The sequence below is a fragment of the Pezoporus occidentalis genome, unplaced genomic scaffold (genome assembly GCF_034315485.1).
Source record: "Pezoporus occidentalis ecotype Australia unplaced genomic scaffold, CSIRO_AGI_Poc_V1 ctg664, whole genome shotgun sequence".
In the NCBI taxonomy this organism is placed as follows: domain Eukaryota; kingdom Metazoa; phylum Chordata; class Aves; order Psittaciformes; family Psittacidae; genus Pezoporus; species Pezoporus occidentalis.
Window position 1 is genome coordinate 1 of NW_026916013.1, and position 18,938 is coordinate 18,938.

The 18,938-nt window shown below is 46.8% G+C and overlaps 2 protein-coding genes and 1 pseudogene across 2 annotated transcripts; all 3 read left to right on the plus strand.

Moving 5' to 3' along the window:
• Positions 1–4,675: 4,675 nt before the first annotated feature.
• On the plus strand, positions 4,676–5,252 carry LOC134175167 (olfactory receptor 5AR1-like; the record flags this gene model as incomplete). The annotated part of the gene is made up of 1 exon (XM_062640745.1): positions 4,676–5,252. A coding segment is annotated over one exon (462 nt), but the record flags the coding sequence as incomplete, so codon positions are not given.
• Positions 5,253–10,913: 5,661 nt separating this feature from the next.
• Positions 10,914–11,840, plus strand: LOC134175163 (olfactory receptor 8U3-like; annotated as a pseudogene).
• Positions 11,841–15,563: 3,723 nt separating this feature from the next.
• LOC134175164 (olfactory receptor 8I2-like) lies at positions 15,564–16,517 on the plus strand. The gene has a single exon (XM_062640743.1). The coding sequence runs from the start codon at positions 15,564–15,566 to the stop codon at positions 16,515–16,517; it is 954 nt and encodes a 317-aa protein (XP_062496727.1).
• The last annotated feature ends 2,421 nt before the right edge of the window (positions 16,518–18,938 follow it).

Below are 18,938 nucleotides of genomic sequence, written 5' to 3' on the forward strand. Positions count from 1 at the left end.
AGCACATGTTTCACGCTCATGAATAACCTGGGCAATAGTGTCCATTGTTAAGTCCACCCCTCGGTCACGGGCCCATCTATATGTTGCATCTCTGCCCTGATGGCCTGAAGTGTCATGGGCCCACCGGGCCAAAAATAATTCACCTTTATGTTGCCAATCTAAGTCCATCTGAGCCACTTCAATCTTAGCCGCTTTATCCACTTGTTGGTTGTTCTGGTGTTCCTCAGTGGCCCGACTCTTGGGTACATGGGCATCTACATGACGTACCTTCACCACCAGGCTCTGCACCCTGGCAGCAATATCTTCCCACAGTGCAGCAGCCCAGATGGGTTTACCTCTGCGTTGCCAGTTGCTCTGCTTCCATTGCTTCAACCACCCCCACAGGGCATTTGCCACCATCCATGAGTCAGTATAGAGATAAAGTACTGGCCACTTTTCTCGTTCAGCAATGTCCAGGGCCAGCTGGATGGCTTTCACCTCGGCAAACTGACTCGATTCACCCTCTCCGTCAGCAGTTTCTGCAACTTGTTGTCCAGGACTCCATACAGCTGCCTTCCATCTCCGATGCTTTCCCACAATACGGCAAGAGCCATCAGTAAACAAGGCATACTGCTTTTCACTTTCTGACAGTTTATTATATGGTGGGGCCTCTTCAGCGCGCATCACCTCCTCCTTTGGTGACATTCCAAAATCTTTGCCCTCTGGCCAGTCCATGATGACTTCTAGAATGCCTGGACGACTGAGATTTCCTATTCGAGTTCGTTGTGTAATTAGTGCAGCCCATTTACTCCATGTAGCATCGGTTGCATGATGTGTAGAGGAGACCCTGCCTTTGAACATCCAGCCCAGCACGGGCAGCCGGGGTGCCAGGAGGAGCTGTGCTTCAGTGCCAATCACTTCCAAACAGCTCGAACCCCTTCATAGGCTGCCAGTATCTCTTTCTCAGTTGGGGTATAGCTGGCCTCAGATCCTTTATATCCCCGACTCCAAAAGCCGAGGGGTCGACCTCGAGTCTCCCCTGGAGCTTTCTGCCAGAGGCTCCAGGTAGGACCGTTCTCCCCAGCTGCAGTGTACAGTACATTTTTTACATCTGGTCCGGTCCGGACTGGTCCAAGGGCTACTGCATGAACTATCTCGCGTTTAATTTGCTCAAAGGCTTGTTGCTGCTCAGGGCCCCATTTAAAATCATTCTTCTTCCGGGTCACATGATAGAGAGGGCTTACAATCGAACTGTAATTTGGGATGTGCATTCTCCAGAACCCCACTGCACCCAAGAAAGCTTGCGTTTCTTTCTTATTAGTTGGTGGAGACATTGCTGTTATCTTGTTGATCACATCTGTGGGGATCTGTCTACGTCCATCTTGCTATTTTATTCCCAAAAATTGAATCTCCTGTGCAGGTCCCTTGACCTTACTCCGTTTTATGGCAAAACCGGCTTTCAGCAGGATTTGGATTATTTTCCTCCCTTTCTCAAAGACTTCTTCCGCTGTATCGCCCCACACAATAATGTCATCAATGTATTGCAGGTGTTCTGGAGCTTGCCCCTGTTCCAGCGCATTCTGGATCAGTCCATGGCAAATGGTAGGGCTGTGTTTCCACCCCTGGGGCAGTCGGTTCCAAGTGAACTGGACACCCCTCCAAGTAAAAGCAAACTGTGGCCTGCACTCTGCTGCCAAAGGGATTGAGAAAAATGCATTGGCAATATCAATCGTGGCATACCACTTGGCTGCCTTTGACTCTAGTTCATACTGAAGTTCTAGCATGTCCGGTACGGCAGCACTCAATGGTGGTGTGACTTCATTCAGGCCACGATAGTCTACTGTTAGTCTCCATTCTCCATTAGACTTTCGCACTGGCCATATGGGGCTATTGAAGGGTGAGCGGGTCCTGCTGATCACCCCCTGACTCTCCAGTCTACGGATCAGCTGATGGATGGGAATCAGGGAGTCTCGGTTGGTGCGATATTGCCGCCGGTGCACTGTTGTGGTCGCAATTGGCACTTGTTGTTCTTCAACTTTCAGCAACCCCACAGCAGAGGGATCTTCTGAGAGACCAGGCAAGGTGGACAGCTGCTCAATTTCCTCAGTCTCCAAAGCAGCAATACCAAAAGCCCACCGGTACCCTTTTGGGTCTTTGAAGTACCCTCTCTTGAGGTAGTCTATGCCAAGGATGCATGGAGCCTCTGGACCAGTCACAATAGGGTGCTTTTGCCATTCCCTCCCAGTCAGGCTGATTTCAGCCTCCAGCACAGTCAACTCTTGGGATCCTCCTGTTACTCCAGAAATATAGATGGGTTCCACCCCTTGACAGCTTGATGGCATCAGGGTACACTGTGCACCGGTATCTACTAGAGCCTTATACTTCTGTGGGACTGATGTGCCAGGCCATCTGATCCACACAGTCCAGTAAATCCGATTGTCCCCTACCTCCACCTGGCTGGAGGCAGGGCCCCTCTAACAGTCGTCACAGCATTGGACACTTAAGTCGTGTTGAAAGGGATTATTCTTCGTTATCACAGGAGCTGGAGTAAAATCAGCTCTTCCACTCCATCTGGGAAACTGATCACCAGAGACTGAAGCCGTAGCTCTCATGGGACAATCAGTCTTGGCCCTTGCTCCCCTCTTCAGTTCACTCACCCGTTCCTCCAAAGCTGAAGTAGGTTTTCCATCCCACTTTGTCATGTCTTCTCCGTGATCCAGCAGGTAAAACCATAGGGTACCCCGTGGCGTATACCTCCTGTATCTCCTCTCTTGAACAATAGGACGCCTTTTGTTAATAGCTGAGACGCGTGTTGGTACACGTGAGGAGCCGGATAAATCAGATAGATTGTCCTTCAATTGTTCGATGTCCTGGGACAGTTTTTTCACAGCTGAGATGATGGAAGGGGTGAGATTGTCTTCGAACTCTCGGAGTTTATGAACCATTTCATCCACTGTTAGTGGTACTATGTCATTCCAGGTTACTGTTGCCAATGAATGGGCATATGATGACGGTGCATTCCGTGTAAGTTTTCGCCACATGGGTCGTGTACATTCAACTTCATCTGGATCTATAGGTGTATCCCCGTTATTCGGCTTGATGTGATAGATCATCTCTACGATGGCCGATTCCCTCAGAGACTGGATGCCTTTGTCTATAGTATTCCACTTGGCCGAACGACTCGTAACATCGTCCTTGTACGGAAACCTTTCTTTCACAGCTGCCAAGAGCCTCCTCCAAAGGCTGAGGGACTTTTTCTCTCTTGCAATTGCTTTGTCAATTCCCCCTTCTCTAGCAAGTGATCCCAGCTGCTTGGCTTCTGTACCTTCTAGTTCGTGACCATCAGCCCCATTGTCCCAGCATCGGAGTAACCAGGTGATGATGTGCTCCCCTGGTTGACGGGTAAAATCTTTTCGCATATTCCGCAGCTCGGTTGAGGTCCGAGGTCGAGAAGTTACCTCTTCTTCTTCTTCTTCGTCATGTGATGATGACTCCTGATCAGATTCTGGACCGGGTGGTGAATTCATTGGTTCTTCATCTCGCTTCACCCTTTTTGCCTCCTTTTTGCTTGTTCTCTTGCGTACAGGGGCAACTGATATTGGTACGAATTGGTCCTCTGGTTTGGCTGCAGTGATTATCACTGTGGTTTGAGTAGCAACTGTACTTGTTACTGGGGGTGGTGTAGCTACTGTGCTTGGAGCTGGGGTAACCGCGCTGTCTGTTGCAGTTGAAGTTTGAGCAGCTGCTGTACTTGCCACTGGGACAGCTGTGCTGTTCATTGCAGCCAAAGTTTGAGTAGCGACTGTTGCTTTGCCCTCAGATCCGCCGACATTCTTTTCCTTTTGAAGGTGCTGGATAGTGTTGAACAAGGCCCTGTAAGCATAGGCCAAGCCCCAGCACGTTGCCGTGATTTGTCCATCTCTGGTATGGCCAGAATGACCACACACCTCATTTAAGTGTTTTACTAATTCTTCTGGATTTTGCAGTTGTTCGGTAGTGAAATTCCAAAGTACTGGAGGGGCCCACTGACCTAGATACTTGCCCATACTATCCCACACACCCTGCCACTCATGGCTGTCCAGCCTCAGGGAAAATCTCTCGGTCCTCCTACATCGTCGTTTGACCCCAGACAAGACCCAAACCTGAATCTGCTTAACTCTTGAAATCAGTAGTGGGTAAAACACACTCTGTATGCGTGTTAGCATGGTGATTCCCATCACCATCAGCAAACAAGTCTCAACAGCATTAAAAGGCCATTCAAAAAATTCAAAACTCTCAAATGTAAATGGTCTGGGGGGACGACTAGGAGGGTAAAAGGATGTCTCCTTCCCAGGTTGAGCACCTGAGAAGAAGAAAAAAGATGTGTAATTGCTAAGCACCTCGATCATATACCTCCCAAAGTATAAAGGTGGTGACCACACTGGGAACATAAGCCAGATCAGTTTCATGATCAATGATTCTATTGTATTACAAGTCATTACCATAAAGTACAATGGGATAAAAACCTTAGCCCAAGGTGTCCTGTCTCTGCTTCCTCCTGGCTCCCCCTCCTCCCTGGCAGAGCATGAGCCTCACAGAGTCCTTGGCCAAACCAAAACATCGCTTGTTATCAGCTCTGTTCCCGAGCTGAAAGTCAAAACACTGCACTACACCAGCTACCAAGGAGGAGAAAAATGACTGCTACCGCTGAACCCAGGACACCTTCATCATCAGGCTGCCCTTCTGCAGCTCCAATGTCATCAACCACTTCTTCTGTGATGTTCCTCCTCTCCTGGCTCTGTCCTGTGCCAGCACGTACATCAATGAGATGATCCTCTTCTCCTTGGCTGGTGTCATTGAGCTCAGCACCATCTCTGCCATTCTGGTCTCCTACCTCTTCATCTTCTTTGCCATCCTGAGGGTCCGTTCTGCTGAGGGCAGGAAAAAAGCCTTTTCCACCTGCATGTCCCACCTGATTGTGGTGACCATGTTGTATGGAACAACCATCTTCATGTATTTACGCCCTAGCTCTAGTTACTCCCTGAACACTGACAAAGTGGTCTCTGTTTTCTACACGGTGGTGATCCCCATGCTCAACCCCCTCATCTACAGCTTGAGGAACAAAGAGATGAAGGATGCTCTGTGGAGAACAGCAGAAAGAATCACAGTGAGGCTTTGAAAACCCTGATCCAGGGATGTGGGTAACATGAGGCTTTGTTCCAGAGGCTGTGGAGCCTCCACCCATGGACATGTTCAGAAGCTGCCTGAATGAGGCCAGGAGCAACCTGATGTGACCATGACTAGTCACTGATGTGACTATGACCAGCAGGACATAGTTATTGCTCAGAAAGGAAATCTAGGAGGTCTCTGTTCCTATGACTGGCAAATTATACACATAAACACATATGTATTTGTGTGTATATATCAAAACACAATATTAAATGTGTCCTAAACTCTATATTTATATATAACACAATATATTCTTGTGTTAAACGTCAACACCAACACCCACGATACTGATTTTTCTTGCCTCAGTTTAGTTGGGTTCTCAGTGATTTATGGGCTGGGTAGGGGAGGCAGCTCCTATGCAAAGCTTTTCCCAGGAAGGATGGAAACCCAAGATCTAAATGGATGAACTGATGTTTTAATGCAGTTATGGAGCAATGGGATATTGTGCATGAGCCAAGTGAGTGAAATGCAAATTCTTCAACAGGTCTGTGTTTGGAACCAGGCTGCTGAGTTAAATCACAGTCAAATTGGGCTTTGCCGCCTCTTTTCAGGCAGCTGTAGAACTTCACCCTTTCAGTTTTCCTCCTCAAGTTCTGCCTTTCTCAAAGCCTTTAAGAGAAGCTCTAAGGAGTTTTCTAATTTATACCCACAGTGGTTTGTTAAAAACAAAGGCAAGAATGTTATCAGTAGAGTTTGCTGCAGGAGAGTTGCACTTTGGTTTGAGGCAATGGGGATTAAAGAAACCCAAAGCAAACATGGAAACACACCAACACCCTGAAACAACAGGGAAATCGAAGGTAATGAAGAAACCCAACCAAAAGTCCTTATTTCCTATGCAAGGAGTCATTCCTGGCACAAATTGCACCCCCCCCCATATCTTGGTTGCTATAAAATCGCAATGCCACCAGGGAAAACAGTCACCACAGGGTTTCCCCACACACCCAAAACTTCCCTATTTCTTTAGCAGCTCATCACTCAAAGGTGAGAGATGTCCCTGATCCATCTGTGTTAACAAGCTCCTCTGGGAATGGATTTGGAGCTGCTGGGCTGATAGGAAGGAGAAGGCTTGGCTGAGTCCTGGATGGGGATTTTCCACCTGTGGTCACTTGAGCTGTGGCATCACCAGTGGGAAAAACACTCTTTAATCCAGGGGAAAATAACCCAAACAGGGATGTGACCCTGGCCAGCACTAAGAAATAAATATTTATTTTTTTTTGTACTTTATTGTTTATTTATACTTTATTCTTTAACCTTTACATTTTATTTATTATATATATATTTATTATATATATATATTTTATATATATTCTTATTCTTTACTCTTATTCTTTGTTCTTACTGTTTACTAAAGTTACCAGCCTGACGCTGACTCTTACTGTTGCCAGCAGGACATGACAGTACCCACATATGCCTGCTCTTTAGATGCCCATTTCCCCTTCAAAGCTGCATTTCATCTACTTCTGAACAAAATCCATTCCTTTTCCTATGTGATTTTTGTTCCTTCTTGGTACCATTGCTCTCTGTGGTCACCTCCAAGAGGTGCAAAATGGTCACAGGTGTCCCTCTAGGTATCAAAAGGCAGAAGATTTGAAATAAGTGGCTAGAAAATCATGGATCAGGATTTCTTATACAACACCACCATCTATTGGACGTTGCTGGGAATAGCCACTCCTTTTTCTTTAAGATAAAAACTTTTTCTTACGTGCTGGGAAAGTTTGATTAGCCAAGTGGCTTGTTCTTGCCCAGGAAACTGAGAAATAATAGATAAATAAACTAAGGCCATCATGTTGCCTCTACAGTTGGCTGATCCTATGTAGACAGTTTATTTCCTGACCCTGTTAAAGCAATGTCAGATGGTTTAACAGCTTCAAAGTCCCCTCACATTTAGAAATGATGCTTTAAACCCCACTTTTCCTAATGCAGTTCTTGGCTGAGGCTTCAGGTTGTATGAAATGTAGATTATTGTAGAATCATAGAGTGGTTTGGGTTGGAAAGGAGCTTGGTTCCAACCCCCTGCCATGGTCAGGGACACTACACACTAGACCATGTCACCCAAGACTCTGTCCAGCCTGGCCTTGAACACTGCCAGGGATGGGGCAGCCACAGCTTCTCTGGGCACCCTGTGCCAGCGCCTCAGCACCCTCACAGGGAAGAGCTTCTTTGTTATATGTAACCTGAACTCCCCCTGTTTCACTTTGAACCCATCACCCCTTTTCCTGTCACTCCAGTCCCTGATGAAGAGTCCCTCTCCAGCATCCTTGTAGCCCCCTTCAGACACTGGAAGCTGCTCTGAGGTCTCCACACAGCTTCTCTTCTCCATGCTCAGCAGCCCCAATGTTCTCAGCCTGGCTCCATATGGGAGGTGCTCCAGCCCCTGATCATCCTCGTGTCCTCCTCTGCACTTGCTCCATGTCCTTCTGATGTTGAGGATATCAAATTCACTCTGCCTTTTAAATGTTTTTTTTTCATTAAATAGCCTGTGCTATCCATACACAATTTGAAGTGCTAATTCGTGGTGTTTTAAATGATTCCCTTCTCCATCAGTTGTTTCCTCTAGATCCACAGATCCCTCTCAGAAAGTGTCCCCATTGCACATCTTTACTCCTGACAAAGCCATTCCAGATTTTATAATGAAAGCAAACAAAAACACATCAGATCTCAAAACAGGTAAGGTCTCAACCTTTATCCCATGTAGGTGAAGGATTTAATTCCTTGTTGTTGATGTATGTAAATCACACCCATCACCACCTAAATAATCCCAGGGGAGCAGCTGGGCTTATTTAGGTGCTCTCTGATGCTGAATTAAATGGGTGAGGATGCCTATACAGTAACCAAGTTCCTGGGCTACTGGTGGATCCATCCTGGTAACCTGCATGGGGTAGGAAACCCACCTTTTGTTACAGAGCATTAAGTGCTAGGCAGGAATAACCAGGGTCATTCCCTACTAGGGCTTTCTGGGAGTAAAGAGGTGACTTCTGTCCTTTCCTGGAAGGCCCTGCAGCCCCCTCTCATCTTTGGGAGCACAGTAATGGAAGCATTTCTGATTGAAAAGTAAAGGCAGCTGCATCAAAATGAAAAGGAAGTTGTGCTTTTATTTTTTCATTCTAAGTAGCAGCATGAACTGAGATAAAGGAGAGCTGGATTTCCCCTAAACTGAGGGTTGAACGCTTCTAAGAGTGCTTCTCAAGAGGTAATCTTGTTTTTGAATACGGATATGACACACTACATACTGCTATGTACTAAAAAACTACCTTTGGGGATTTTTGAAGGCTGGATAAAACTCTTAAAGGGGCTGATATTGTTCAAATAAGACCTTCTGGTGCCATTAATTTTAAAACCTGTTGGGTGTATCCTGACCTGGCTCTTGGGAGCCCTTTGGGCTGACCCTTGCCTGGTCTGACAGCTCCCTGGCGGTTAATGTGTAATCCCCTGACTTGTTTTACCCCTGGCTCTGTGAATACCACAAAGGACAAGGCTCTGGAAGGACGGGTAGATGCTGCATGGGGGAAGACAGAGCAGCATTACCCTTCTAGCTGGAGCCTGGAGAAGCTGGGAGTATTAAAACCCATTTCAAGTGGATCTGAGAGCAAAGAGGAAGAAATCCCTGATATGAAAACCCTGCTTTGTCCTGTGGCATCCACAGGATCCAGAGGCCTTGTAGCAAACCTTACCTCCTCTGCTTTATTTCAGGGCAGCAGAAACCATCCCCTTGAGGAACCAGAGGGATGCTGGTGCTGTGAGCATGGGGCTCTTTTGCTTCATATTTTAAACGATCCTTTTCTTCACTCATTTGAGTTTGTGCTGTAAGAGTCTCGAAAGAGCAGCTAGCCAAACACTGTGTTATAGCTCTAGAGAGCTGGCGCCTTCCCCTTGTTCCTGTACTGAGATCTTGAGGATAACATCCACCATGATGGCTTTGGACTGCCAGGGGGAGATTGAGATGAGCTCTTAGGCAGAAGCTCTTCCCTGTGAGGGTGCTGAGGCGCTGGCACAGGGTGCCCAGAGAAGCTGTGGCTGCCCCATCCCTGGCAGTGTTCAAGGCCAGGTTGGACACAGGGGCTTGGAGCAAGCTGCTCCAGTGGAAGGGGTCCCTGCCCGTGGCAGGGGTTGGTGCTGGATGAGCCTTAAAGTCCTTTCCAACACAAACCTCTCTGGGATTCTATGGTTCTATGAGAGCAAGCTAACTGCTACCTAACCAGGAGGTTGTGCTGCAAGGTTTTGCTTGGCTGTAGGATCATAACAGCATCTGGATGTTCTCCTATCCATAATGTCAAGAGTTACATCTTGGATAACACTAGCAACAGTCTGCTTGGTGAGTCCTAGGGCAGCTTGTTGAAAGCTTGGCCAAAAAGCAAGATCTTACCAAATTGGAGTAGGAAAGCCACAAATGGAGGTCCTTTCCCCAGGAATACAGGGATAAATATTCAGTTAACTCTTCAGCAGAGTGTGGACCCACAACCTGCATGGATAATATCTAAACGAAGGCAGCAAGGTATGGGTTTTCAGTTTAATTTATCTCCATTCCAGTGAGTGTGCTCAAGCTGCAGGGAGATGTGATTGCTGGGGGAAGCTGTCGTGTATAGCACAAGCTGCAGCCTTAGACACATCCCAGGTTTCATATCTGCACCTTGGATCACTTCAGACCAAGCACTTGGTTTGTCAAGCAAGAAAAAGCGAGGGTGAGCCTTTGTTAATTGTGAGCTTCAGGTCAATTCTCCCCTGGCAGGAGATGTGTGTGTCTGGGCAGGTGGATGCTGCCTCAGGGGGAGGATTGAGCCCCAGACCCAAACACTTTGATTTTCATTACTTGGGTCACATCTTCCAACTCCGTGGTGATGGCTCAGGAGCTGCTTTGCCTCCGGCATGTCTATGTGAGCAGTGGAAAGCAGCTCTAAATCCCCATTAATAACACCAGGAGACCACATGTGTTGCTCACAGGACATCTGAAATGAGGAGTCTGGCTCTGGAGGGGGAGCTCACCCCTTCAGCAAAGGGTCATCAAATAATGATGACTTAAGCATGGCTCTGCTTGTCAGATACCAGCCAGGCGCACTCCTGCTTTGCTCTCTGGTGTAACTCTGTCAAGTGATGATTAATGTTAGGCAAGATAAATCAATGAGGATTTATTCTACCTGTTGTAAGCTGTGATATTAGGAGCTGCTGATTTCTCCCAGGGAGAATTTATCTTTGGTCAAACCCGAATGTATCTTTTGTCTCCAAGTTAGGCATCGTGTCTAAAGCAAAGTGGGGTGAGAAATCCTGGTTCTGCACCATCCTACCCTAAGGAAAGCCACATTTGCTCTCAAAGAGCTCCTCCTGGGTCACAGAGAACAGCTATTTATTCCTCATGTACTCACACTGGACTGGCAGCACCCAAAAGATGAGAAATAATTCCCTTTTCCCAGCAGTTACTGGGGAATTCAAGGACTTCCATGTGTCAATGGCTTGAGAGGAACTATGAGGAACCCTGCAGTTTATTCATTCTGGTGTTGCCCTCCCTTGCCTTAAAATACCTACTTGCTTCCAAGTGTGTTGGTGGTGGTTGTGGTGTTCAGCCAAGACTGGCCTTGGGAACTTGGTGTTTTCCTCTCTCAAAGAGAATTTACCTTATATTGACTTGTATGTATGTATATGTGTGTATATATGTATATATACACTCACTTTAGGGATTGGCCTTAAAGTGCATTTCAATTTGACATAAATAGACAAACTGCTTATAGGTTCACATGGTTGAAGATAAACATTCTGAGTTTATTCTCCTGGGCTTCACAAACAGGGAAGACCTGTGGGTGATGTGTTGTCTTATTCCTTGCCATCTATGTGGTTACCTTCATAGGAAACCTGGGAGTAATTGCATTAATCAGAATGGATTCCTGCCTACACACCCCCATGTACTTCTTCCTAAGCCACTTGTCTCTCCTGGATGTCTGCTACTCCTCTACCATCATCCCTCAAGCCTTCCTCAATGTTCTGGTGGAGAAGAAGGTGATTACTTGTGCCACTCAGCTCTTCTGCTTTGCAACCTGTGCCACTGCTACGTGCTGGCTGCTATGGCTTATGATCGCTACATGGCCATTTGTAACCCCCTTCTCCTACTCCACGGTCATGTCCCAAAGGCTTTGCATTGGGATGTTGGCTGGTGCCTACTTAGCTGGCGTGATCAGCTCTACCATACACACGGTTTCCATATCTCGTCTCCCGTTCTGTCGGTCCAAGACGATCAATCACTTCTTCTGTGATGGACCACCACTGCTAGCCCTCTCCTGCTCTGACACCCCTGCCATCGAGGTGATGGTTGCTGCCGTGGTGGGGTTCAAGGTACTGAGCACCACGGTCTTCATCCTCATCTCCTACTTGTTGGTCCTTTCCATTGTCATGCGGATGCGGTCTGTGGTTGGTCAACGCAAAGCTTTCTCCACCTGTGCCTCTCACTTCATCTCCATTGTTTGTACTATGGCAGCTCCCTCTTCATGTACCTGCACCCCAGCTCGAGCCAGTCCTCGAAGCATGACGAGGTGATCTCCATGCTGCACTCTATGGCTGTCCCCATACTGAATCCACTCATCTACAGCCTAAGAAATGCAGATATGAAGAATGCCATGAGGAAAGCAAAAAGTAGAGTCCTCTGCTCTTTGTCCATTCATGGTTCCTAGTCAGCTGAAAGGAGAGGGCTACCCTGCCCTGGTGAGGAGAACAAGCAGGCTGGATATTGCACCTTCAAGGATGGCTGGATATTGCACGTTGAAGAGAATGGTTGGATATAGCACCTTCAAGGATGGGTTGATATAGAACCTTCAAAAAGCAGGGACTAAACATACTTGGAAGCATGACAGCTGGAAAACACGCTTCTCCTTAAACCAAGGCTACATTCTGTGCTGGGATGGACAGGACTTTCTCTGGCTGCAGCCTGAGACCTGACAGTGACTGTGTATTGGAAAGAAAGTTGTTGTCCAAAGTGATTGTTACTTAAATAGTACTTGAAGTTAATATATTTTATTATTTAAATGCTATTAAACATAACAATAAACTTTACTTCAGGCTTCAGAGTGCAAAAGGGAGAAGGTGGTGGCTTTGCCCTGCTGGCATCAAACCAACTGGTATCTGAGCTCATGTTTTATATTAGCAAATGATTTCTGGTGTTATTTCTGGTTTTAAGGAAATATTAACTGATATTTCCAGGTATTTCAACTCCAGCCCACAAGGTTTGGTCGCGTGTAATGACAGAGGGGATATTGAGGTGAGCTCTTAGGCAGAAGTTTCTCCCTGGGAGGGTGCTGAGGCGCTGGCACAGGGTGCCCAGAGAAGCTGTGGCTGCCCCATCCCTGGCAGTGTTCAAGGCCAGGTTGGACACAGGGGCTTGGAGCAAGCTGCTCTAGTGGAAGGTGTCCCTGCCCGTGGCAGGGGTTGGAGCTGGAGGAGCTTTAAGGTCCCTTCCAACACAAATCAAACTGCAATTCTAAGAAATAAAGCTCTGATAGTCTGTTGGTCAACAAAGCCCTTGTGCTAAATGGGGACAAGTCATATCTGAGCCTCTGCTCTGCTGAGAATTTAAGTAGGGGTGTAAAGAGCCTGAGTGCAGGTGAGAGGGAGGATCAGGGGTCTTCCTCGCCCCTGAACAGCCAAGGTGCTGCTGGCCTGGGTCCCCTGACAAAGCTGATGGAGCAAGTGCAGTACCCAGCTGTCTGCATCTGGGACTTCAAGCTGCATTATTCACCCTGCACAAATGCACCCAGGCATTCTTAGTGGCTTTTTTTGCCTTCATGTAGTTCCTTTAAATAATCTTTGAATTACATATTTTTCTTCATTCCAGAATTTGATTGAGAGTTATTTCTCTCTCTCTTATATTGATTTTCCCACTTCACAAGCCTTGGTTTTAGCCCAGTACCCAATGGGGAAGAAAGACATTCAAAACCACTCAGAAATCCTTTTCTACCCTCCTCCAGTGCATCTCCTGGACTGTCAGTCTGGTGCCTTCCAGCAGAAAAACAGGTTGACATTGAAAACATCTAAAGCCACCTATATACTTCTCCTTCTTCCTTCCCCACACTTTCATAGCTTGGTTTTCTCCTCTCATTGCCCCATCCTTTGTCTTTTCTAACTGTCTGGGACAAGGTTATCATTTAATATTTCCCCTAAGGGTTTTATAATGTCTCTTCATCTAGGAGAAGCATTCAGGACACACCGGCACTCAGGATTCTTCAGATGAAGACTGGGAAATCTGACTTCATCCTGCTATATCCTCAAAGCAGCCACGTTTTGAGCCAATGCTTTTGACCAAAGTGTTGTACAATCACTAGTCAAGTGTATGGAAATAAATGCATCTGATGGAAAGGACTCCCCATGACCAGCTCAAACCATCCACACAGAGGATGCTTTGTTGTGTTTGTTTTCAGCTCCCTTCAATGCAATATTAGATGATCCCTGTGGATGTAAAGGGCTTCCTCAGGAAACACTGAAAGGAAGAGGTGTGTGATAGATGGGGAAATACAAAGCAAACTGTCCTGGGCCTGTCTTCCTGGGTAGGTCTCTGCAGGAGAACTGGTCTTGGAGGTGTTGATGCAGCCAGAAGGAGTTTGGGGAGAGAGGAATTGAGAGGTTGTTTTGCTGATCAAGTCAAACTAATTATCCGATGGAGGAGGGTCCTTTGGGAGAACAGTTTGCACAACACAAGCCTCTGAGGTAATGCCTCCTGTGAGATAAAACCCCTCCACCAGCCAGCCTGGAGCATCCTGCTCCCAGGCATCTCTCCTTCAACCCATCGCATGGTCTCCAGGAGGAGCTGCAGGCACTGCATCCACCACCACCTTCCTCTTTAACCAAGCAGGTACAAAAGGGTTTGATGGGTGGTGGGTCCAGTTTGACCCTGGTCATGCTGCCTCTCACATGCTTGATGGCATGTTGAATTTCACTCTTCTTCAGGGACTGTATTGATAGGGCAAGGGGTGATGGGTTTAAACTGAAACAGGGAAATTCAGGTTGGAGATAAGGAAGAAGTTCTTCCCTGTGAGGGTGCTGAGGCGCTGGCACAGGGTGCCCAGAGAAGCTGTGGCTGCCCCATCCCTGGCAGTGTTCAAGGCCAGGTTGGACACAGGGGCTTGGAGCAAGCTGCTCTAGTGGAAGGTGTGCCTGCCAGTGTCAGGGTGTGGAGCTGTGTGAGCTTTAATTTCCCTTCAACCCAAACCATTCTATGATAACCCATGGTGTGAATAAAAGTGCCCTAGTATGGGGTAGGTTCGCTTCAAAAACACCAGCGTTCCTGACCCCATCTACAACTGATTTAGAGATATTTTAGCATGAGAATATCCAAGCTAAAGCCTTAAAATTTTGGTTTATATATGGTATATTTTGTATTTTACACCCTTAGGTGGATATTTGGGTTGGTCATAGGAAGCTCACTGCAATCACAGCAAAGCTCTGCTAGAGCCAAGACCACTGCATTCCCTTAACCTTATGCAGCGTGGGGGTTCTTGGCAGGAGGTTGGGACTGGATGAGTTTTAAGGTCCCTTTGACCCAAAGCATTCTATGATAGTCTGTGGTGTGAATAAAAGTGCCCTAATACAGGGTGGGTTTGGTTGAAAAACCCATGTTCCTCACCCCAACTACAACAGATTTAGGGGTATTTTTGCAGTGATGTAGCCGTTCATAGATTGATATTCCATTAAATAATTCATCTGCCGAGGAATTGAATGGCGGAGATGAGAATATCCAAGCTAAAGCTTTAAAATTTTGGTTTATGTATGATATATTTTACACCCTTAGGTACATATTTGGGTTGGTCATAGGCAGCTCACTGCAATGACAGCAAAGCTCTGCTGGAGCCAAGTCCACTGCTTTCCCTTAACATTATGCAGGGTGGGGGTTCTTCAAAAGTAGATAAACTTAGAACTTAAAACAAATTTCAAGTACATGGCTTTGTGTTGTGATGAAAAGGATGCAGCACAAGTAATGAATCTACAGAAGAGCACTGATCCACTCTGAAAAATACAAAAAAGGGAGAAAAATAATCCTTAATATTCTCAGAAATCAGTGAAGAAAATACAAATTTTTTTCTGTTTTCCACATTTTATGATGTACTTACTTGATTTTATTGTATTATGTTTGGATAGACATGATGTTTCTCACTCTTTCATTAGTGATGTATATATCAATCACTGTAGAATTATTCTCTTTTAATTTCAGGCTCTGTAATGAGCTCCTTCACCTCTTTGACTTCAGATCTTTGGCTACACACAGAAATACACCATTACAAATACACCATTTTCCATTGCATTTACTTTATGGATTAAACTCCAACTAAACATCCACATTATTTCTCACTTAGGGATGTATTTCACCGATTGCTTTCATTTCAATCCAAATCCATCAACTTGTTGAAATGACAGATACAGGAAACCTCACGGTTCTCTCCGGCTTCATCCTTTTGGGTTTCTCTGATGCCCCAGAGCTACAAACCACCATCTTCACAGTCTTCTTATCCCTCTATGTTTTCATGGTGCTGGGGAACCTGACGATGATCCTGCTGATCAACACTGACCCCCACCTCCACATCCCCATGTACTTCTTCCTGACCCACTTATCTTGCATGGATGTTTGCCTTTCCTCTGCTATCATCCCAAAAGCTCTGGAGACCTTCCTGCTGGGGAGAAGCCACATCTCCTTTTGGGGTTGCTTTGCCCAGATGTACATTTTCGTGGCTCTGGCTATCTGTGAGTGCTTCCTCCTTGGGGTAATGGCTTACGACCGATACACGGCTGTGTGCAAGCCCCTGCTCTACACCACTACCATGACCAGGGCGCGTTGCTATGGCATGATGGTGCTGGTGTACACCATCGGGTTCCTCACCTCCCTGGTGCACATCACACTGGCGGGGAGGTTGTCCTTCTGTCAGGCCAGGAGCATCAACCACTTCTTCTGTGAGCTGCCCACCCTCCTGCAGCTCTCCTGCTCAGACACAAGCACAAATGAGGTCTTGCAGGTATACAACGCTGTGTTAAACACCATGGGCCCTCTCCTGATGATCCTGGTGTCCTACACCTACATCCTCCACACCGTCCTGCAGATCCCTTTGGCCACGAGGAGGCTGAAGGTCTTCTCTACCTGCGCCTCCCACTTGGCTGCCATCACCATCTTCTACGCACCCGCGATCCTCACCTATGTCCAGCCTCATGAGGCATCCTCATGGGATCAGGCAAAGCTGGTGTCGGTGTGTTACTGCATCCTCACCCCAACCCTCAACCCCCTCATCTACAGCCTGAGGAACAAGGAGGTGAAGGGGGCTCTGAGGAGGCTGTGGGAGCGAAAGCTGCTGCCACATCTATGCAGGGTTTGAAAGCACATTTGGAGCTCTTCAGTACTGTGGAGGTAAGGAAGGAATATGTGGAATCTGTGATTATGGAATTGAGCATTACTGGCCATTATTGGTCATTATTGCTCACTACTGGTCATTATTAGAGATAAGGAGATCACACAGCAAGTGCAGGGCATGGAGAAACAGCACAACAAATTTTTGTCTTCAAACAACTTGTGATTTTAAGAGTGGCCTGAGCCTTCAAGAATTCATTTAAATAAGTATCAGCTCTTCAATAGCACACCTGAGACAGCACCATGGTGTTTTTTGTCTAAATGGTGCTAAATGAAAGTAGTTCCCACAAAAAGGAGGCTCATCCTTGAGGTAAGGCACTGACCACTGTCTCCAGTGCCTGGTGATACTTGTTCATCCCAAACGAGCTTGAAGACCTGAGGGAAGGACCAAAGGTTCAATACAGCTCTGGTATCCCCTGCAGTTCTGATACAGTTTTGGTGTCTACAGAATCTTAGAATCATAGAATAGTTAGGGTTGGAAAGGACCTTAAGATCATCCAGTTCCAACCCCCTGGACATTGGTAGGGACACCTCACATTAACCATGTCACCCAAGGCTCTATCCAACCTAGCCTTGAACACTGCCCAGGATAGAACATTCACAACTTCCCTGGGCAACCCATTTCAGTGCCTCACCACCCTCACAGGAAGGAATTTCTTCCGTATATCCAACCTAAACTTCCCCTCTTTAAGGTTTAACCTGTTGCCCTTGTCCTATCACTACAGTCCTAATGAAGAGTCCATTCCCAGCATCCTCATAACTCCCTTTTCAGATACTGAAGGCTGCTCTGAGGTCTCCACGCAGCCTTCTCTTCTCCAGGCTGAACAGCCCCAACTTCCTCAGCCTGTCTTCATACGGGAGGTGCTCCAGTCCCCTGATCATCCTCGTGGCCTCCTCTGGACTTGTTCCAACAGTTCCATGTCCTTTTTATGCTGAGGACACCAGAACTGCACACAATGCTCCAGGTGAGGTCTCACAAGAGCAGAGCAGAGGGGCAGGATCACCTCCTTCAACCTGCTGGTCACGCTCCTTTGGATGCAGCCCAAGATACAGTTGGTTTCTGGGCTGCAAGCACACACTGCCAGCCCATGTTCATTTTCTCATTGACCAGCACCCCCAAGTCCTTCTCTGCAGGGAACATAAGAAGGCCATGGAGCTGCTGGAGTAAGTCCAGAGGAGGCCACGAGGATGCTCAGGGGCTGGAGCAGCTCCCATATGGCGCCAGGCTGAGAACACTGGGGCTGTTGAGCCTGGAGAAGAGAAGCTGCTTGGAGACCTCAGAGCAGCTTCCAGTGTCTGAAGGGGGCTACAAGGATGCAGGAGAGGGACTCTTCATCAGGGAGTGTAGGGATAGGACAAGGGGTGGTGGGTTCAAACTGAAGCAGGTGGGATCCAGATTGGATGTAAGGAAGGAATTCTTTACTGTGAGGGTGCCGAGGTGCCGGCACAGGGTGTCCAGAGAAGCTGTGGCTGCCCCATCCCTGGCAGTGTTCAAGGGCAGGTTGGACACAGGGGCTTGGAGCAAACTGCTCTAGTGGAAGGGGTCCCTGCCCATGGCAGGGGTTGGAAGTTGAGAGCTTTTAGGTCCCTTCCAACATAAACCAATCTGGGATTATATGATACCTGATATGAGCATCCAATACATTTATCCCGTGTAAGTGAGCTGGAGCAGTGCTAAGGACTTGTAATAGGCACACATAGGTTAGCATGTGGCCAGAAGTGTGTCCCAACTAAAATCTTCCTGGGATGTGTGGTCCTTACATCTTTTCCTTTTTGGATGCTCAGTACCAGGTCTGTGCTTTGTGGATTTGACCATGTCACATCCCCTTCTGTATGTCATCACATTATTGAGGAGGAAGATGCTCTAAATGAAACAGTAGATGGAGGGGTTTTAATATTTAATCCAAACACACCATTTCTGTTTAATGAACTGTACAATTGCTGGAAGAACATGTACTTGTATAATGACAAACTGAATAAATTTGTTTTTTTAAAATAAGCACCTTTGGAAACCGTGGTCTTCTGCAAAGAACTGTGTGTGATGAATAATGAATGAATGCAATGGCAACCAGTCAAAATCTAATTTAAGTTGGTGTGAAGTGAAATGCTCACTTTATAAGCTTTTAATCAAAGTTTCTGATGGAGTTTTCATGAAAAATAGAGACATTTGGACAATTCCCTCAAGAAAAGAGAACACAACATGTGAAGCAACTTATTCAGATAGAATAAGAGAGGGACTCTTCATCAGGGCCTGTAGGGACAGGCCAAGGGGAATGGCTTGAACCTGCCAGAGGAGAGACTGAGATGAGCTCTAAGACAGAAGCTCTTCACATCCATCCTCCATGTCTGACTGGCTTTCATAAATGTGATTTTCCTACCATTATGAATT